Source organism: Ornithorhynchus anatinus, chromosome 3 (genome assembly GCF_004115215.2).
Source record: "Ornithorhynchus anatinus isolate Pmale09 chromosome 3, mOrnAna1.pri.v4, whole genome shotgun sequence".
Classification (NCBI taxonomy): Eukaryota; Metazoa; Chordata; class Mammalia; order Monotremata; family Ornithorhynchidae; genus Ornithorhynchus; species Ornithorhynchus anatinus.
The window spans coordinates 134290283-134312947 of NC_041730.1; the positions used below are offsets into that span (position 1 = coordinate 134290283).

At 47.0% G+C, this 22665-nt stretch overlaps 1 protein-coding gene across 4 annotated transcripts in view; it reads left to right on the forward strand.

The window, feature by feature from the left end:
* The window catches only part of CFAP46 (cilia and flagella associated protein 46), a 193175-nt gene that overhangs the window by 36435 nt on the left and 134075 nt on the right, over positions 1-22665 (forward strand). For all 4 annotated transcript variants that reach the window (XM_029061715.1, XM_029061716.1, XM_029061717.1 and 1 more), the window contains exons 13-16: positions 1110-1338; positions 4588-4708; positions 14241-14364; positions 22147-22277. In XM_029061715.1, the coding sequence (XP_028917548.1) occupies positions 1110-1338; positions 4588-4708; positions 14241-14364; positions 22147-22277 (605 nt within the window). The remainder of the gene's footprint in view (positions 1-1109; positions 1339-4587; positions 4709-14240; positions 14365-22146; positions 22278-22665) is intronic.

The following is a 22665-nucleotide window of genomic DNA, read 5'->3' on the forward strand; positions in this document are numbered from 1 at the left end:
GTTCTAATCCCGACTCTGCCATTAGTCTGCTGTGTGACCTTGGACAAGTCACTTAGCTTCTCTGTACTTCAGTTCCCTCATCTGTAAAATAGGGATTAAAGAGTGAGAGCCCCAGGGAGACAATCTGATTACCTTGAATCTACTCCATTGCTTAGAACAGTGCTTGGCACATAGTAAGTGCTTAACAGATACCATCATTGTTGTTATTATTTTTTAAATCCCCATTTTACAGATGAGGGAACTGAGGCACAGAGAAGTGAAGTGACTTGTCCAAGGTCACACAGCGGAATAGAACCGAGGTGCTTCTGACTCTCGGGTCCAGGCTCTATCCGCTAGGCCGTGCTGCTTCTGTACGTCGGCAGGTCCCGAATGGCAGATAAACAGCGAGGCCTAGTGGATAGGGAACAGGCCTTGGAGTCAGAGAACCTGGGTTCTAATCCTGGCTCCACCACTTCTCTGCTGGGTGATCTTGAGCAGGTCACTTATCTGTGCCTCAGTTTCCTTATATGTAAAATGGGGATTAATCTTACTCCTTCCTATCTTGACTGTGAAGCAACATTGTCTAACGGATAGAGCCGGGGCCTGGGAATCTAGAGGATCTGGGTTCTAGTCCCGGCCCTGCCACTTGTCGGCCATGTGACCTCGGGCAAGTCACCTCACTTCTCTGGGTCTTATAGAGATTAAGAACGTGACTCCATGTGGGAAATGGACTGTGTCCTACTTGATTATCTTGTATCTACCTCAGCATTTAGAACAGTGCCTGGCACATAGTAAGCACTTAATACCATTTTAAAAAAAAAGACCGTGAGCCCCGTTTGGGACAGGGTCCGTGTCCAAACCGATAACATTTTATTGACCCCAAGGCTTAGAACTTAGAACATAATGAACACTTAAATATCATAATTATCAATAATTAATAATTACCATTAATATTATTGCCATTATGATAAGCCACTGTGTTTCTGCCACTCACATCACGGGAGGGAACCCGTAACTTCTCCCGGGGTTGTTTCGGAGATCTTTCCATAGCAGACGGCCGTGGTGAGACCGTGGAGTAGAACGGTCGGCTCGTGATTTTTTTAATTCCTTAAAACCGGATCATTTTCCAGCTTGATGGTCGAGATGCGTTGCCAGGTCCACGTGGAAATCGCTCACATCGAAGAGGACGAAGATCGAATCGAGGCAGCCATGGACCATCTCCAGAAAGCAATGCATCTCGATGACAAAGGCCAGTATCGGGATCATCTTCAGATGGCGTTTAACCGCCTTGGTCTGTGCAGCCTGCTGTACCAGTCGCCCGAACGCCGGGAGGATAAGGCCATCAAGACCATCGAGCAGGTAGCGGCAGCAAACCGTTGCGGAAAGTCATATTTGAAGGAGTTTCCCGAACATTGCCGCGCGAAGGGCACGACTTAGAAACCTCTTGGGCTCGTGGCCAAGAGAAGCAGCGTGGCCCCGTGGATGTACCCTAGTTTCCTCATCTGTACCGTTATTTATTTATCTACCTATTTATGTATATTAATGTCCATCTCCCCCTCTAATAATAATAATACATGTGGTATTTGTTAAGCGCTTGCTATGTGCCAAGCACTGTTCTAAGTGCTGGGATAGATACAAGGTAATGAGGTTGGCCCATGTGGGGCTCACAGTCTTAATCCCCATTTTACAGTTGAGTTAACTGAGGCACAGAGAAGTGAAGTGGCTTGCCCAAGATCACACAGCAGACAAGTGGCGGAGCCGGAATTAGAACCCATGATCTCTGACTCCCAGGCCCGGGCTCTTTCCACTGAGCCACGCTGCTTCCATGAGCTCATTGTGGGCAGGGAACGTGTCCATTTGCTGCTGTAGAGTACCCTCCCGAGCGTTTCATACAGTGCTTTGCCCACAGTAAGTGTTCAATAAATATGATTGAATGAATGAGGATTAAGACTGTGAGCCCCTTGTGGGACGGGGACTGTGTCGAACCCAATTTGCTTGTATCCACCCCAGCGCTGAGTACAGTGCCTGGCATATAGTAGGCGCTTAACAAATACCACCATTATTATCATTGTTATTATCAAGGAAGTGATAATGCAGCTTTGGAAACTGTGTACCGGAGAACACTCTTCCAGCTCATCAGTATGGCCTTAGGGAAGCAGTGTGGCCTAGTGGAAAAGAGTGTGGGCTTGGGAGCGACAGGATCTGGGTTCTAATCCTGGATCCCCACTTGTATACTGTTAGAGAAGCAGTGTGGCGCAGTGGAAAGAGCACGGGCTTTGGAGTCAGGGTTCATGAGTTCAAATCCCAGCTCTGCCACTTGTCAGCTGTGTGACTGTGGACAAGTCACTTAACTTCTCTGTGCCTCAGTTCCCTCATCTATAAAATGGGGATTAAGACTGTAAGCCCCACGTGGGACAACCTGATTCCCCTCTGTTTACCCCAGCGCTTAGAACAGTGCTCTGCACATAGTAAGTGCTTAACAAATACCAACATTATTATTGTATACTGTGTGACCTTGGGCAAGTCACTTCACTTCTCTGTGCTTCAGTTACTTCATCTTGAAAAGTGTGATTAAGACTGTGAGCCCCACGTGGGGCAACCTGATTACCTTTATCTACCCAGGACTTTGAACTGCGTGGCTCAGTGGAAAGAGCGCGGGCTTTGGAGTCAGGGCTCATGAGTTCGAATCCCAGCTCTGCCACTTGTCGGCTGTGTGACTGTGGGCAAGTCACTTAACTTCTCTGTGCCACAGTTCCCTCATCTGTAAAATGGGGATTAAGACTGTGAGCCCCACGTGGGACAACCTGATTCCCCTGTGTCTACCCCAGCGCTTAGAACAGTGCTCGGCACATAGTAAGAGCTTAACAAATACCAACATTATTATCATTATTATTAACAGTGCTTGGCACGTAGTAAGCGGTTAACAAATACCATTATTATTCAGCGCTTAGAACAGTGCTTGGCACATAGTAAGCGCTTAACAGATGCCATCATTATTATTGTTAACATTATTATTAGTAGTAAATATTCATTCAATTCTATTTATTGAGTGCTTACTGTGTGCAGAGCAATCTACTAAGCGCTTGGGAAAGTATAATAGAACAATAAACAGACACATTCCCTGCCCTCCATGAGCTCACAGTCTACAGTGGGAGGACAGACAAAAATACAAATAAATAAATGATAGATATGGACATAAGTGGTGTGGGGCTGGGAGGGGGAAAGAATAAAGGGAGCAGGTCAGGGCAATGACAGATAAATGACAGATATGGACATAATTGCTGAGGGGCTGGGGTGGGGGATGAATTAAGGGAGCAAATCAGGGTGACACAGGAGGGAGTGGGAGAAGAGGAAAAGAGGGGCTTAGTCTGGGAAGGCTTCTTGGAGGAGATGGGCCTTTAATAAGGCTTTGAAGTGGGGGGAAGTCATTGTCCGGTTTGAGGAGGGTCTTGGAACCGAGACAGGTGAGATGAAGGTACAGTGAGAAGGTTACTTACTCCATGCAGAGCACTGTACTAATCACTTGGGAGAGTATTATGAGAAGGAGCAAGGCCTGGTGGATAGAGCATGGGTCTGGGAATCAGAAGAACCAGGGTTCATTCATTCATTCATTCAATAGTATTTATTGAGCGCTTACTATGTGCAGAGCACCGTATTGAGCGCTTGGAACGTACAATTCGGCAACAGATAGAGACAGTCCCTGCCCACTGACGAGCTTACAGTCTAATCAGGGGATACAGACAGACAAAAACAATAGCAATAAATAGAATCGAGGGGATGGACATCTCATTAACAAAATAAATAGGGGAATAAAAATATATACAAATGAGCGGACGAGCACAGTGTTGAGGGGACGGGAAGGGAGGGGGGAGGAGCAGAGGGAAAGGGGGGGAAAAGGGGGCTTAGCTGAGGGGAGGTGAAGTGGGGGGCAGAGAGGCAGCAAAGGGAGCAGAGGGAAGAGGGGAAGCTCTGTCTGGGAAGGACTCTTGGAGGAGGTGAGCTCTCAGCTCTTCCATTTCTTTGTTAGGTGACCTTGGGCAAGTCACTTTACTTCTCTGTCCCTCAGTTACCTCACCTATAAAATAAGGATGAAAATTCTGAGCCCTGCATGGAATATTTGATGGTGATCAACCTGATTAGCTTTAGCTCACAGTGGGCAGGGAATGGACCCACGACCTCTGACTCTCAAGCCCGTGCTCTTTCCACTAAGCCACACCGCTTCTCAAATAATGATGGTACTTCTTAAGTTCTTACTATGTGCCAGGCACTGTACTAAACGCTGGGATGGATAGAAGCAAATCGGGTTGGACACATTCCCTCTCCCACATGGGGCTCACAGTCTCAATCCCCATTTTACAGATGAGGTAACTGAGACCAGGGAAGGGAAGTGACTTGTCCAAGGCCACACAGCAGACACATGGCAGAGCTGGAATTAGAACCCATGACCTTCTGACTCCCAGAACCCTGGTCTAGCCACTAAGCCATGGTGCTCCCCACTAATATAACAGAATTTGCAGATCTATTCCCTGCCCATAATGAGCTTACAGTCTAGACTTGAATACTTAATGATCACAAAATCTCTCTATTTATCCACATTCTTCTTTATAGGCCAAAAAAGCTAGACAGAAAGACAGCGTGAGGAAAAAGCGGGCTCTGTTGGTGAATGCAGGCCTCGCTTTAGCTCCCGATACCTTTCAAATCGTCCTGGATAGTGAAAATGAAGCTAAAGGTAAGGATTTTTCTTATTCTCGTTATTTAATAATAATAATAATAATGTTGGTATTTGTTAAGCACTTACTATGGGCAGAGCTCTGTTCTAAGCGCTGGGGTAGATACAGGGTGATCAGGTTGTCCAACATGAGGCTCACAGTCTTAATCCCCATTTTATAGATGAGGGAACTGAGGCCCAGAGAAGTGAAGTGACTTGCCTACAGTCACACAGCTGACAAGTGGCAGAGCTGGGATTTGAACCCATGACCCCTGACTCCCAAGCCCGGGTTTTTTCCACTGAGCCACGCTGCTAGAAATGCCAAGTTCCGAGAAGACTTCCTCGGCTAAGCCATCTTTTCCCCAGCTCTCCCCTCCCTTTTGTGTCTCTTGAACACTTGGATCTGGGCTTAGTACAGTGCCTGGCACAGAGTAAGCACTTAAGACGTGGCTCAATGGAAAGAGCACGGGCTTGGGAGTCAGAGGTCATGGGTTCTAATAAAGGTTCCGCTACTTGTCAGCTGTGTGACTTTGGGCAAGTCACTTAACTTATCTGGGCCTCAGTTCCCTCATCTGTAAAATGGGGATTAAGGCTATGAGCCCCACGCGGGACAACCTGATAACCTTGTATCTACCTCAGCTCTTAGAACAGCGCTTGGCACATAGTAAGCGCTTAACAAATACTATCATTATTAACAAATACCATTAGCATTATTACCTGTGACCTTAGGCCCTTTGGTATTCACCCCATCCTCAATCCCACCACATTTATGTACATATCTGTAGTTCAGAAGCAGTGTGGTTTAGTGGAAAGAGCACTGCTTGGAAGTCAGAGGTTGTGGGTTCTAATTCTGGCTCCGTCACTTGTCAGCGGTGTGACTTTGGGCAAGTAACTTCACTTCTCTGTGCCTCAGTTACCTCATCTGTAAAAATGGGGATTAAGACTGTGAGCCCCACGCAGGACAACCTGATAACCTTGTATCTACCTAAGCCCTTAGAACAGTGCTTGGCACATAGTAAACCCTCAACAAATACCATCATTATTATCATTTATTTATAATGACATCTTTCTACCCTTCTAGAATTCAAGCACACTGTGGACAGCAGTGAGGCCTAGTGAGAAACATCATGGCCTAGTAGCTAGAGCCCGGGCCTGGGAGTCGGAAGGACTTGGGTTCTCATCCTGGCTAAGGCATTTGTCACCTGGGTGACCTTGGGCAAGTCACTTAAGTTCCCTGTGCCTCAGTTATCTCATCTCTAAAATGAGGATTAAACCTGGGAGCCCTGTGTGCCCAACCTGATCGGCTTGTATCTACCCCAGTGCTTAATACGGTGCCTGGTACGTAGTAAGTGCCTAACAAATACCGTTTTTAAAAATAACAAAAAAACTCTTCCAAGCACTTAGTACAGTGTGCTGCACACAGTAAGCGCTCAATAAAAATGATTGAATGAAGGAATATCTACCCCAGCGCTTAGTTCATTCATTCAATAGTATTTATTGAGCGCTTACTATGTGCAGAGCACTGTACTAAGGGCTTGGGATGAACAAGTCGGCAACAGATAGAGACAGTCCCTGCCGTTTGACGGGCTTACGGTCTAATCGGGGGAGACGGACAGACAAGCACAATGGCAATAAATAGAGTCAAGGGGAAGAACATCTCGTAAAAACCGATGGCGACTAAATAGAATCGAGGCGATGTACAATTCATTAACAAAATAAATAGGGTAATGGAAATATATACAGTTGAGCGGACGAGTACAGTGCTGTGGGGATGGGAAGGGAGAGGTGGAGGAGCAGAGGGAAAAGGGGAAAAAGGGGGTTTAGCTGCGGAGAGGTAAAGGGGGGGTGGCAGAGGGAGTAGAGGGAGAAGAGGAGCTCAGTCTGGGAAGGCCTCTCAGAGGAGGTGAGTTTTAAGTAGGGTTTCGAAGAGGGAAAGAGAATCAGTTTGGCGGAGGTGAGGAGGGAGGGCGTTCCGGGACCGCGGGAGGACGCGGCCCGGGGGTCGACGGCGGGATGGGCGAGACCGAGGGACGGCGAGGAGGTGGGCGGCGGAGGAGCGGAGCGTGCGGGGTGGGTGGTGGAAAGAGAGAAGGGAGGAGAGGTAGGAAGGGGCGAGGTGATGGAGAGCCTTGAAGCCTAGAGTGAGGCTTAGTACAGTGTGTGGTGCATAGTAAACACTTAACAAGTACGATAAAAAGCAAACATAACAACAACAAAAAAAGCACGATGGCCACTGGTGGTTAGAGCCCATCTCTGCCATGGACACTAAGGGGAGGAAGTACAGAAAAAAGAAAGATGAGCTAACCGCGGGGGTGGAGAGAAAAAGCTGGAAAAATGGGGAGAGCTGTGTGAACTGGGAAAAGGGAGAATCTAGATCATGAATCCAGTGTGGCTGATAGAGGAACCCAGAGGGAGAGGAAGGAGAAAGGAAAGAAAAAAAGAAGAGGAGAAAGGAGAAAAATTCAAATCAGTCTCTCTCTGGCTTCCTTTCCACATTCACATGCACACAACGTGCTTCCAAGTTCCAGACGCTCAGCAAGAAAGAGAAGGGCGTTTGAAAGCTGCATTTGTAGAATAATCAGATTGCGGGGCCTCGGACTCCCTCGGGTTGAATGCTATTAATAATTGTGGTATTTGTTAAGCACTTACTATGTGGCAGGCACTGTACTAAGCACTAGGGGGTTACAAGCAAATCGGGTTGGATACGGTCCCTGTCCCACCTGGGGCTCACAGTCTCAATCCCCATTTTACAGATCAGGTAACTGAGCCACAGGGAAGTGAAACAACTCACCCAAGGTCACCAAGCAGGCAAGTGGCAGAGCCAAGTTTAGAACACATGACTTTCTGTTTCCCAGGACCACGTTCCGTTTTCAGACGGGCAGACGGCCAAACGTGGAGCCGACACTAGTGGTTGAGTCTCCTTTTTGTTCAAGGCAAGAGGAGAGGCTGCCCAACCTCCCGGGACGATGATGTCTCCTAGGTGTTGACAAGTTCTGGCTTTTGTTTTCTTTAAATGATCTTTGTTAAGAGCTTACTATGTGCCAGGCACTGTACTAAGTGCTGGGGTAGATCCAGGTTGGATACAGTCCCTGTTCCACTTAGGGCTCACAGTCTTAATCTCCATTTTACATGTGCAGTGACTGAGGCAACGATAAATCGGTGACTAGCCCAAGGTCACACAGCAGACAAGTGGCCGAACCGGGATTTGAACCCTGGCCTTCTGACTCCCGGGCCCATGCACTAGTTGTTCAGTCAGTCATTCATATTTATTGAATACGAGAAGCAGCGTGGCTCAGAGGAAAGAGCAGGGGCTTGGGAGTCAGCGGTCATGGGTTTGAATCCCGGCTCTGTCACTTGTCAGCTGTGTGACTGTGGGCAAGTCACTTCACTTCTCTGGGCCTCAGTTATCTCATCTGGAAAATGGGGATTAACTGTGAGCCTCACGTGGGACGACCTGATTACGCAGTATCTACCCAGCGCTTAGAACAGTGCTCTGCACATAGTAAGCGCTTAACAAATACCAACATTATTAACATTATTATTGAATAGAGTGCTCTGCACATAGTAAGCGCTCAAGAAATACTATTGAATGAATTGAGCGCTTACTGTGGGCAAAGCACTGTACTGAGCACTTGAGAGAGTACAGCATAACAATAAACAAACACATTACCTGCCCACAACAAGCTTACAGTCTAGAGGGCTTTTTCCATTAGACCACACTGCTTCTCTTCCCATGCACATTTCCAACGGAATTTGCCCAAACGTCTTTTTATTTAGTCTCAGAGGGTGTGTAGAGGAATAGATCAGCGTTGTTCCTGTACAAAAATCCCTTTACATCGTTGCAGACAGTCAATAAATCTCCCTCTTATCTAGGCTAAACACCTGTGATTCATCTAACCTTCTTTCAAGGGGCTTATTTTCCTACCCTTAAGCCATTTTAAGGACACTAAGGCATCCATCCATTCAGCTGGCTCTGATCCACCACTTCCTTTCTCTCTCTCTTCCACACACTCTCTCTTTTCCTCCCTCTCTCTTCTCCCTTTTTCTCCTTCACACTGTCACAAAGGATCGCCCACTCACTGACTACAGAAGGCAAAAATTAGAGACACAAGTAGAATTTGGTGATTTTGACCCATCAGTCAATGGAACCCATTGAATTCCTACAAGATTGAGGATCTGAGAAAGCAAAGAATGTGGTCCCTGCCCTCTAGAAACTTGCAATCTAAGGGGGGGGAAGCAGACATGCATTATTTTCAAATAGTTGGAGTCAGAAGAAAGGGAAGGATATAATAAAATTAAACCAAATGTCAGAATAAAATTTTGAATTGAGTATAGATTTATAAGTACTGAGGATGGACATAAATGCTAAGAGTAATAATGTTGGTATTTGTTAAGCACTTACTATGTGCAGAGCACTGTTCTAAGCACTGGGGTAGGCACAGGGGAATCAGGTTGTCCCACTTGGGGCTCATAGTCTTAATCCCCATTTTACGGATGAGGTAACTGAGGCACAGAGAAGTGAAGTGACTTGCCCACAGTCACACAGCTGACAAGTGGCAGAGCGGGATTCGAACCCATGACCTCTGACTCCAAAGCCCGGGCTCTTTCCACTGGCTTTTGGATTGAATAATAATAATAACTATGGTATTTAAGTGCTTACGATGTGCCAGGCTCTGTTCTCAGAGCTGGGGCGTATGGAAGCAAATCAAGCCGATCACAGTCCCTGTCTCATGTGGGGCTCTCAGTCTCAATCCCCATTTGACATATGAGGGAACTGAGTCCCGGAGAAGTGAAGTGACTTGTCCAAGGTCACACAGCATACAAATGGCAGAGCCGGGATTAGAACTCATGATCTTCTGACTCCCAGGCCTGTGCTGCTATACACCATACTGCTTCTCAAAGTGTGGGGAATTTTTTTTAATGGTATTTGTTGAGCATTTACTATCAATTGATTAATCAATCATATTTATCGATCACTTATGGTGTGCAGAGCAATATACTAAGTGCTTGGAGGGTCAGTGCTTAGAACAGTGCTTGGCACATAGTAAGTGCTTAACAAATACCAGCATCATAATTATTACAACACATTCCCTGCCCACAACAAACTTATAGTCTTGAGGGGTCTGTATCAGGCACTTAATAATGTTGGTATTTGTTAGGCGCTTACTCTGTACAGAGCACTGTTCTAAGCACTGGGGGAGATACAGGGTCATCAGGTTGTCCCACATGAGGCTCACAGTCTGAATCCCCATTTTACAGATGAGGTAACTGTTGCACAGAGAAGTTAAGTGACTCGCCCACAGTCACACAGCTGACAAGTGGCAGAGCTGGGAATCGAACCCATGACCCCTGACTCCAAAGCCCAGGCTCTTTCCACTGAGCCAGGGCGCTTCCCCTGAGCCAGGCTGCTTCCCACTTACCAAGTGCCATGCTACATCCAAGACAGGTTGGACACAGCCCATGTCCCACATGGGGCTCTCAGTCTTGATCCCCATTTTACAGATGAGGTAACTAAGGCTCAGAGAAGTGAAGTGACTTGCCCAAGGCCTCACAGCAGACAAGTGGCAGAGCCAGGATTAGAACCCAGGTCCTCTGACTCCCAGACCCGGACTTTTTAAACTAGGCCACGTTGCTCTTCATTGAGAATTTGCCAATGGAGAGTTTATAAGAGATGGGATTTTAGGAGGACTTGTCGTTCATTCATTCATTCAATAGTATTTATTGAGCGCTTACTATGTGCAGAGCACTGTACTAAGCGCTTGGAATGGACAAATCAGTAACAGATAGAGACAGTCCCTGCCCTTTGACGGGCTTACGGTCTAATCAAATGGGGAGAGTTGTGAAGTAACCTATTAGACTGAGGGAGGAGTTTGCAGAAGGGGGAATAGCGTGAGCGAGAGGTCAGGAGTCGGAGAGTCAAGAGTGAGGTGCAGTTAGAACCGGAGTTTGAGAGTGCCAGCTGAGGGGGAGTGGGTGAGAAGCGCAAATACATATGACGGGAAAAGCCATAAACCTTGGTATGGAGAGAATAATAATGTTGGTATTAGTAAAGTGCTTACTATGTGCAGAGCACTGTTCTAATCGCTGGGGTAGAGACAGGGGAATCAGGTTGTCCCACGTGAGGCTCACAGTTAATCCGCATTTTACGGATGAGGTCACTGAGGCCCAGAGAAGTGAAGTGACTCACCCACAGTCACACAGCTGACAGGTGGCAGAGCCGCGAGTCGAACCCATGACCTCTGACTCCCAAGCCCGGGCTCTTTCCATTGAGCCACGTATTGGAGGCTTTGAGTAGGCTGTTTTAGAGAGGAGGAACTCAAATTGATCAAATCGCCTCCCCAGAATTGGAAACAAATATATGTCTTGGGCCTACGTCTTCTAGAAAGAAAGGTTTTGAGGAATACTCTGCTACTGTTGTTTTGAAAGTATTTGCATTTTACCCGCTCATTTCTGTCCCCATCTCAGTTTCAAAATGTCACTGAGATTCATTCAACTAAATTGTGTATGTGCATCAGAACCCATGTGCCTTTTTTCTACACAAGCGCTCAGGTTTCCTGCAGCCCAGCCTAGTGGAAAGAGCATGAACCTGGGAGTCTGGGAACTTGGGTTCTAATTCTGACTCCGCCACTTGTCTACTGTGTGACCTTCAGCAAGTCACTTCGCTTCTCTATGTCTCAGTTTCCTCACCTGTAAAGTAGAAACACATAAGAGACTCTAAGCCCATCAAAGGGCAGGGACTGTCTCTATCTGTTACCGATTTGTCCATTCCAAGCGCTTAGTACAGTGCTCTGCACATAGTAAACACTCAATAAATACTATTGAATGAATGTTCTCCCCATTATTTAGGCTGTGAACCCCAAAGGGGACGGGGACTCTGTCCAACTTGATATCTAAGCAGCGTGGCTCGGTGGAAAGAGCCTGGGCTTTGGAGTCAGAGGTCATGAGTTCGACTCCCGTCTCTGCCACTTGTCAGCTGTGTGACTGTGGGCAAGTCACTTCACTTCTCTGGGCCTCAGTTACTTCATCTTTTAAAATCTTTAACTGTGAGCCTCACGTGGGACAACCTGATTACCCTGTATCTACCCCAGCGCTTAGAACAGTGCTCTGCACATAGTAAGCGCTTAACAAATACCAACATTATCATTATTATTACCCCAGGGTTTAGTACAGTGCTTGGCACATAGTATAGGCTTAAAAAAATCACAATTATTTATATTCTCAGTGCCTCAGTTTTATTTCCAAAAATGGAGATAAAATACCTCTTCTCCCTCCAGCTTAGACAGTGACTCCCTTAAGGGGCAAGGACTGTTCTGACCTGATTATTTTGTACCTATCCTACTTAGAACGGTGATTGGCACATATTAATATCTGAAGGAATATCCCAGTTATTCTTCTTCTTAATATATCTCTGTTTATTCATTTATCTTTGATAGACATATTCATATGTGCTATCTATTTCCCCATATCTACTTTCTTTGATGTTACCTTTATTCTTTCAGCCATTTTTTTAATTTAGAAAGAAAAATATCTCTACATGGCTGTTGTCAATTTTTTTATTGATATTTCATTTCCTCGGTTGATTGTTTCAAGGTCAGATCAGAAGGTGTTTGGTAGTGGGCATGTCAGCAGGTCTTGCTAAATATGTCAGCTTTCCTCTTGAGATTCTTGAAGGAGCCACTACCTACTTTTCCACTGCCAACCCCGCACGCTCCGCTCCTCTGCCGCCCACCTCCTCACCGTCCCCCGTTCTGGCCCATCCCGCCGTCGACCCCCGGGCCACGTCCTCCCGCGGTCCCGGAACGCCCTCCCTCCTCACCTCCGCCAAACTAACTCTCTTCCCCTCTTCAAAACCCTACTTAGAACTCACCTCCTCCAAGAGGCCTTCCCAGACTGAGCTTCCCCTTTTCCCTCTGCTCCCTCTGCTCCCCCTTTACCCCCCCTTCACCTCCCCTCAGCTAAGTCCTCTTTTCTCCCCTTTCCCTCTGCTCCTCCCCCTCTCCCTTCCCCTCCCCTCAGCACTGTGCTCGTCCGCTCAACTGTATATATTTTTATTAACCTATTTATTTTGTTAATGAGATGTACATCCCCTTGATTCTATTTATTGCTATTGTTTTAATGAGATGTTCATTCCCTCGATTCTATTTATTGCTATTGTTTTTGTCTGTCTGTCTCCCCCGATTAGACTCTAAGCCCGTCAGTGGGCAGGGACTGTCTCTATCTGTTGACAATTTGTACATTCCAAGCGCTTAGTACAGTGCTCTGCACATAGTAAGCGCTCAATAAATACTAATGAATGAATGAATGAATGAATAGAGGAAGGCAATAACTGTCCAGTCTCAGATTGTGAAAATCTCCTTTGTGGACGTATGTCCCCATCCTGGGGTTATTTCCTGAGAAAGAGGCAGGGCTTTTTAGGTCTCTGGCTGCTATTACATGGAGATTTGGCTTTTTCATTAACTTTATCCCATAAATAATGAATCATTTCCTCCTCAAATTTGACAATGACTCTCCCGTGCTTCAAAGCTTTATTGAAGGCACATCTCCTCCAAGAGGTCTTCCCAGACTAAGCCCTACTTTTCCTCATCTCCCCTGCTCCCTTTGCTCTTTCCCCCTCCCAGCCCCACAACACTTATGTGCATATATGTAATTTTATTTATTTGCATTGATGTCTGTCTCCCCTGCCCTAGAATTTAAACTCGTTATGCGCAGGAAATGTCACTGTTTATTGTTGTATTGTACTTTCCCAAGAGAAGCAGCGTGGCTCAGTGGAAAGAGCCCGGGCTTGGAAGTCAGAGGTCGGGGGTTCGAATGCCGGCTCCGCCACTTGTCGGCTGTGTGACTGTGGGCAAGTCACTTAACTTCTCTGATCCTCAGTTCCCTCATCTGTAAAATGGGGATTAAAACTTTGAGCCCCACGTGGGACAATCTGATCACCCTGTATCTACTCCAGCGCTTAGAACAGTGCTGTGCACATAGTAAACACTTAATACCAACATTATTATTCATACAGTGCTCTGCACACAGAAAGTGCTCAATAAATACGATTCAATGAATGAATGAGTGAATTTCCCTTGAGTAACAATCTCTTCTCCTCCAGCTTCTAACAGTACACCTCGCTCAGATTGTTGATGGATTTAATGCAGAAGTTCATGTAGCCAGCTTCAAGAATTACAGATGGATCCATACTCCTTATATTGTCTGTTTTTGAAATCCAGGTGTTTTTTTTCCTGTTTTTATTAATGGTATTTATTTAAGCACTTAGTATGTGTCAGTTTTCTAAGTTCTGCAGTAGATACAAGCTAGTCGTAGGTAGGGCACATTCCAAATCCCACATGGGACTCGGTCTTATTCCCCATTTTACAGATGAGGTAACGGAGAAGTGAAATGACTTGCCCAACGTCACACAGAAGACAAGTGATGAAGTCAAGATTAGAACCCACATCCTTTTGACTCCTAGGTCCATGCTCGATCCCCTAGGCCACACTGCTTCCCAAGCTTCCCACATCCACCTGCTCTATGGTTTAAACGTTTGCATTTGTTTCTCTACTTTAAGTTTCCACAGGCAAAAGCAGGAGCCAGATCAGTTTTCTCTGTGCAAAAGCTCACCATCACACCAAGAGTGTAGAGAAAGCCGGAGGACATTTGAAACGATTAGGGCGTGAAAATGAAAAAGAGAGGTAACCAAGAAAAATTTATTTTTATATCATAAATGGAAAGATAGAATTAATGGAGATTTTGTATTGACATTTTCCTTGTGCCAATACCCTGTGTATTTTTTTAATGGTACATGTTAAGTGCTTACTAAGTGCCAGACACTACTAATCGCTGGGGTAGATCCAATAATAATCAGTTGGGCATCATCTCTGTCCCACATGCGGCTCCCAGTCTTAATCCCCAATTTATAGATTAGATATCTGAGGCCAAGAGAAAGGTAAATGACTTGTCCAAGGTCAAGCAAAAGATAAATGGCAGAGCCAGGATTAGAACCCATCCTTCTGATTCCTAGGCCCAGCCTCTTTCCACTGGGTAACTCTGCTTCTAATTAAAAAAAAAATCTTTCAGTTGCCAGTGAATCTTCCACATGCAAACACATCCGATACATGCAAATACAAAATTCGTAAACATCTTGACACTGTGGGCAAAGTAAAAGTGTTTTGCAGATTTTGCCCGAGTTTTGCAGATAGAGGTGGGGCGCTCTGGGAGAGATGCGTCCGTGGCGCTGCTATGGGTCGGACTCATTCATTCAGTAGTATTTATTGAGCGCTTACTATGTGCAGAGCCCTGTACTAAGCGCTTGGACTGTACAGATCGGCAACAGATAGAGACAGTCCCTGCCCTCTGACGGGCTTACGGTCTAATCGGGGGAGACGGACAGACGAGAACAATGGCGATGAATAGAGTCAAGGGGAAGAACTTCTCATAAAACAATGGCAAATAAATAGAATCAGGGTGATATACATCTCATTAAACAAAATAAATAGGGTGATGAAGATATATACAATTGAGCGGATGAGTACAGTGCTGAGGGGGTGGGACAGGAGACGGGGAGGAGGAGAGGAAAAGGGGGGGAGAAGAGGGTTTAGCTGCAGAGAGGTGAAGGGGGGTAGAGGGAGCAGAGGGAAAAAGGGGGGAGCTCAGTCTGGGAAGGCCTCTTGGAGGAGGTGAGCTTTAAGTAGGGATTTGAAGAGGGGAAGAGAATTAGATTGTTGGAGGTGAGGAGGGAGGGCGTTCCGGGACCACGGGAGGACGCGGCCCAGGGGTCAACGGCGGGATGGGCGAGACCGAGGGATGGCGAGGAGGTGGGCGGCGGAGGAGCGGAGCGTGCGGGGTGGGCGGTGGAAAGAGAGAAGGGAGGAGAGGTAGGAAGGGGCAAGGTGACGGAGAGCCTCGAAGCCTAGAGTGAGGAGTTTTTGTTTGGAGTGGAGGTCGATAGGCAACCACTGGAGGTGTTTAAGAAGGGGAGTGACGGGCCCAGAGCGTTTCTGCAGGAAGCTGAGCCGGGCAGCGGAGTGAAGAATAGACCGGAGTGGGGCGAGAGAGGAGGAAGGGAGATCAGAGAGAAGGCTGACACAGTAGTCTAGCCGGGATATAACGAGAGCCCGTAGCAGTAAGGTAGCCATCTCGGTGGAGAAGAAAGGGCGGATCTTGGCGATATTGTAAAGGTGAGATCGGTAGGTCTTGGTAACAGATCGGATGCGTGGGGTGAACGAGAGAGACGAGTCAAAGATGACACCGAGGTCGCGGGCCCGAGAGACGGGAAGGACGGTCGTACCATCCACGGTGATAGGGAAGTCTGGGAGAGGACCGGGCTTGGGAGGGAAGATGAGGAGCTCAGTTTTGCTCATGTTGAGTTTTAGGTGGCGGGCCGACATCCAGGTGGAGACGTCCCGGAGGCGGGAGGAGACGCGAGCGTGAAGGGCGGGGGAGAGGACGGGGGCAGAGATGTAGATCTGCGTGTCATCTGCGTAGAGATGGTAGTCAAAGCCGTGAGAGCGAACCGTGACTCGACTCGACGGCATAAAACAACGACAACTACTTAATCAATCCATTGTATTCACTGAGCGCTTACCATGTGCAAAGCACTGTAGAAGCAACAGAATGGCTTAGTTGGAAGAGCACGGGCTTGGGAGTCAGAGGTCGTGGGTTCGAATCGGACTCCGCCACTCAGCTGTGTGACTTTGGGCAAGTCACTTAACTTCTCTGTGCTTCAGTTACTTCATCTGTAAAATGGGGATTAAGATTGTGAGCCCCATGTGGGACAACTTGATGACCTTGTATCTACCCAGCACTTAGAACAGTGCTCTGCACATAGTAGGCACTTAACAAATACCATAATTATTATTATTACTAAGCGCTTGGGAGGCTACAATACAACAGAATTAGCAGCCACATTCCCTGCCCATTACAAGCTTACAGTCTAGAGGACTTAATGGCAGCAATAGTTTCTTACCCATTCATCTTCTAAAAATATATGGAATTTTGTCCTAACTCAGAGTGCTTTGCAAGTAGGCAGCACGTGTTTCCTTGTGACTTATACTGTCCTCTCCCATGTGCTTAGTGCAGTGTTCTACACACAGTAAGTGCTCAGTAAATACGATTGACTGGTTGACTGACTGACATTTCCCCAAGCAACGATCACTAAAGTATTATACTCCGCTCCTCTGCCGCTAACCTCCTCACTGTGCCTCGTTCTCTCCTGTCCCTCCGTCGACCCCTGGCCCACGTCCTCCCGCTCTCCCAGAACGCCCTCCCTCCTCACCTCCGCCAAACTAGCTCTCTTCCCCCCTTCAAAGCCCTACTGAGAGCTCGCCTCCTCCAGGAGGCCTTCCCAGACTGAGCCCCCCTTTTCCTCTCCTCTTCCTCCCCTCCCCATCACCTCTGCTCCACTCCCTTCCCTGCCCCACAGCACTTGTGTATATTTGTACATATGTATTACCCTATTTATTTTACTAATGATGTATCTGTATCTATAATTCTATTTATCGATGCCTACTTGTTTTGTTTTATTGTCTCTCTTCCCCCTTCTAGACGGTGAGCCCATTGTTGGGCAGAGATTGTCTCTATCTGTTGCCGAATTGTACTTTCCAAGAGCTTAATACAGTGCTCTGCACATAGTAAGCGCTCAATAGATACTATTGAATAAATGAATGAATAAATACGATTGAATGAATGAATGAACATTTATTGAACGACAACCATGCACTGAGCACTGTATTATGTGCAGAGCACTTAAGGGAGTACAACAGAATTTGTGAACACGAGCTCTGCCCTTCAAGGGTGGAGACCAACACAATGATTGATTGACACAAATGCTCTGGGTGCGAGTTTGTCCTCTAGACCGTGAGCTCACTGGGGACAGGGAGTGTGTCTATTTATTATTATATTGTACTCAAGTGCTTAGCACAATGACTTGCATAAGTAATAATAATAATGTTGGTATTTGTTAAGCGCTTACCATGTGCAGAGCGCTGTTCTAAGCGCTGGGGTAGATACAGGGTAATCAGGTTGTCCCACGTGAGGCTCACAGTTAATCCCCATTTTACAGATGAGGTAACTGAGGCACAGAGAAGTTAAGTGACTTGCCCACAGTCGCAAAGCTGACAAGTGGCAGAGCTGGGATAAAGTAAGCACTCAATAAATACAATTGAACAAATAAATGAACATGTGTGTTAGGGAATGTGAAAGGACTGAAATAGCAGTCAAGGTATATAAGGGAGGGAAGAATAGACATTAATGTGGAAAATGATCTTCCAAAAGCAATCTTACCCAGCACAAGCATGACAAGAATTTACTTTTTATTGCTAATGGAGTTAAACAATTGCTTTCTATGATTCAAAACATCTACCAGTGTCCTGATCCCATTACTTGGATTTGTACCCTTTAAGCAACAGATCGATCAGTCGTATTTATTGAGCACTTACTGTGTGCAGTGGCTAGAAGAAAAAGCTTACAGTCTTTACGCTCTTGATATTCACCCCACCCTCAGCCCCATAACATGTATGTGCATATCCATAATTTATTTTAATGTCCGTTTCCCCTTGTAGACAAAAATCCCCTAGTTGGCTGGGAAAATACCTACCAAATAGGCCAGTGGCAGCGTGGCCCAGTAGAAAGTGCACAGACCTTGGAGTTAGAGGACCTGGTTCTAATTCTCGCTTCGTCACCCTCCCCCCCTTCAAACCCTACTGGAGGCTCACCTCCTCCAAGAGGCCTTCCCAGACTAAGCCCCCCTTTCCCTCAGCTCCCCCTCCCTTCCGCGACACCTCGACTCGCTCCCTTTGCTCTTCTCCCCACTCCAGTACTTAAGTATATCTATAATTCCATTAATGTTGATGCCTGTTTACTTGTTTTGATTCGTATGTATCTATAATTCTATTTATTTATATTGATTCCTGTTTACTTTTGATGTCTGTCTTGCCCTTTCTAGACTGTAAACCCAGTATGGGCAGGGATTGTCTCTCTTTATTGCTGCATTGTACTTTCCAAACGCTTAGTTCAGTGCTCTGCACACAGTAAGCGCTTAATAAATATGATTGAATGAATGAATGAATGAATGAATGAATGAATGAATGAATGAATGAATGAATGAATAGGCTCGTATCCACCCCAGTGGTTAGTACAGTGCCTGGCACATCCTGAGCGCTTAACAAATACCATTATTATTTGTTATTATATGGCCTGTATCCAACCTGATTATCTTGTACCTACCCCAGCACTTAATACAGTGCCTGGCACAAAGTAAATGCTTTACAAATGAAATTAAAACCAAAAACCTTATTATGCTGTATTTTCCCAAGAGCCTAGTATAATGCCCTGCTCACAGTAAAAACACTCAATAAATACCATTGACTGAGTGTTTGGGGCGGGTGGGTGGGGGGAGGGGCTCTCAAATTTCAGTTCTAGATCCTCTATTCTCCATCTACACTCATTCCCTTGGAGAATTCATTCGCTCCCATGGCTTCAACTACCATCTCTGTATAAATGATCCCCAAATCTACATCTCTGCCCTGATCTCTCTCCCTCCCTCCAGGCTCGCATCTCCTCCTGCCTTCAATACAGGATATGTGGATGTCCTCTTGTTATATCCCGGCTATATATATATATATATATATCCCGGCTACTGTGTCAGCCTTCTCTCTGATCACCCCACCTCCTCTCTCGCCCCGCTCCGGTCTATTCTTCACTCCGCCGCCCGGCTCATCTTCCTGCAGAAACGCTCTGGGCCTGTCACTCCCCTTCTTAAACACCTCCAGTGGTTGCCTATCGACCTCCGCTCCAAACAAAAACTCCTCACTCTAGGCTTCGAGGCACTCCATCCCCTTGCCCCTTCCTACCTCTCCTCCCTTCTCTCTTTCCACCGCCCACCCCGCACGCTCCGCTCCTCCGCAGCCCACCTCCTCGCCGTCCCTCGGTCTCGCCTATCCCGCCGTCGACCCCTGGGTCACGTCCTCCCACGGTCCCGGAACGCCCTCCCTCCTCACCTCCGCCAAACTGATTCTCTTCCCCTCTTCAAAATCCTACTTAAAGCTCACCTCCTCCGAGAGGCCTTCCCAGACTGAGCTCCCCTTCTCCCTCTACTCCCCCTACCGCCCCCCCTTCACCTCTCCGCAGCCTAACCCTCTTTTCCCCCCATCTCCCTCTGCTCCTCCCCCTCTCCCTTCCCCTCCCCTCAGCACTGTACTCGTCCGCTCGACTGTATATATTTTCATCACCCTATTTATTTTGTTAATGAAATGGACATCGCCTCGATTCTATTTAGTCGCCATCGGTTTTTACGAGATGTTCTTCCCCTCGACTCTATTTATCGCCATCGTTCTCGTCTGTCCGTCTCCCCCGATAAGACCGTGAGCCCGTCAAAGGGCAGGGACCGTCTCTATCTGTTGCCGACTTGTTCATTCCAAGCGCTTAGTCCAGTGCTCTCCACATAGTAAGTGCTCAATAAATACTATTGAATGAATGAACCTCAAACGAGTCCAAAACAGAGCTCCTTATCTTCCCACCCAAACCCTGTCCCCTCCCAGACTTTCCCATCACTGTAGACGGCACCACCGTCCTTCCTGTCTCATAAGCCTTGACATTTCCCTTGAGCCTGCTCTCTCATTCAACCCACATATTCAATTCGTCACCAAAACCTGCCAGTCTCACCTTCACGATATCTCCAAGATCCGCCCTTTCCTCTCCATCCAAACAGCTACCGTGTTAGTACAATCACACATCCTATCGCGCCTAGGTGACTGCAGCAGCATCCTTGCTGACCTCTCCCCACTCCAGTCCATACTTCACTCTGCTGCCCGGATCGTTTCTCTACAGAAACGTTGAGGACGCATCATCCTCCTTCTCAAAAGTCACCAACGGTTGCCTATCCACCTCCGTATCAAACAAAAACTCCTCACCGTTGGCTTTAAAGCTCTCCATCCGCTTGCCCCTTCCTACCTCACCTCACTGCTCTCCTTCAACCCAGTCCACAGACTCGGCTCCTTTGGTGCTAATTTGGGCAAGTCACTTCACTTCTCTGTGCCTCAGTTACCTCATCTGTAAAATGGGGATTAAGACTGTGACCCCACGTGGGACAACCTGATTCCCTCGTGTCTACCCCGGCGCTTAGAACACTGCTCTGCACATGGTAAGCGCTTAACAAATACCAACATCGTTATTAATCTTCTCACCGTGCCTCTATCTCGTCTGTCTCGCCGCCGACCTCTGGCCCACGTCCTGCTTTTGGGCTGGAACACCCTCCCTCCTCAAATCCACCACACAGTGACTCTCCCCCAGTTCAAAGCCTTGCCGAAGACCCATCTCCTCCAAGAGGCCTTCCCAGACTAAGCCCCATTTTTCCTCATCTCCCACTCCCTTCTGCGTCACCTTGACCTGCTCCCTTTGCTCTTCCTCCCTCTCCTCCCCACAGCGCTTATGTATATATCTGTCATTTTCTTTATTTATATAGATGTCCGTTTATTCGTATTGACGTCTGTCTCCTTCCTACTAGACTGAGAGCGCACTGTGGGCACTCTTTGTTGCTGTATTGTACTTTCTCGAGCACTTAGTACAGTGCTCCGCACACAGTAAATACACTCAATAAATACAGTTGAATGAATGAATGATTGATTTTCATATGAAAGTTTCAAGTCTCCTGCCCAGGTGAATAGGGATTTCCCTAATCTTTGGTAAATCCAAATTTGCCAGGAAATGATACTGCCCCTTAATAATGTTGGTATTTGTTAAGCGCTTACTATGTGCCAAGCACTGTTCTAAGCGCTGGGGTAGACACAGAGTCATCAGGTTGTCCCACGTGGGGCTCACAGTCTTAATCCCCATTTTACAGATGAGGTAACTGAGGCACCGAGAAGTGAAGTGACTTGCCCAAAGTCACACAGCTGACAAGTGGCCGAGCGGGGATTCGAACCCATGACCTCTCACTCCAAAGCCAGTGCTCTTTCCACAGAGCCAAACTGCTTCTGCCCCTTAAGGTCTATGGTTATCAAATCCTTTACTTTTTCTCATTAAAAATCAATGGATTTGGGAGTGGAACCTTACTTTTCCACTGATTATCAATTTGTAATCTGAAATCTTGTAATAATAATGATAATGTTGGTATTCGTTAAGCGCTTACTATGTGCCGAGCACTGTTCTAATTGCTGGGGTAGATACAGGGTAATCAGGTTGTCCAGCGTGAGGCTCACAGTCTTCATCCCCATTTTACAGATGAGGTAACTGAGGCCCAGAGAAGTGAAGTGACTTGCCCGCAGTCACACAGCTGACAAGTGGCAGAGGCGGAATTCGAACCCATGACCTCTGACTCCCAAGCCCGGTCTCTTCCCACTAAGCCACGCTGCTTCTCATGCTGTTTTTTTCCTTCCCAATGCCTAAATAATAGCTACCTCTCTGGTCCATGCTGAAGTTTTAGGAACTATTTTGGAATTTAGGTCTCATATTCATGTTTTTTCTATTTCCGGGGGCAGAATCCAAATCTGGGCAGACCTCGCCAAAGTGGCCCGGAAACAAGGCGTGTGGGATGTTTGCCGAACAGCTAGCAGGTTCTGCCTCCTGTACGATGATATGATATTCAAGAAGACATCCCGACCCACGAAAGGTTGGTAAACTTTCCAAGGAATAGATGATGCTGTCTCTAAGGCCAAGGATCATATCTAAAAACGCTTGTACTCTCCCAAATGCTTAGTACGGTGCCTGCACATAGTAACCACTGAGGGAATGACACCGATTAATATTAGCTTTGAAACTGATCACGTAGCCCTTTGGTGGGCAGTGGCCCTTGTCCCCTCCCCACTGGAGAAGACAAGAAGCTTGGAGTCTAGTCCCAGCTCTGCCACCGGTCTGCCATGCAGTCTCGCAAAATTCGCTTAGCCTGCCTGGGCCTCAGTTTCCTCCTCTGTGGAATAGGGATAAGAAATGTGCTCTCCCTACCTGGTGACAAAAACCCTCGGATTCAGTGTGGGGAATCTGGAGGCTCCAGTGTCAGA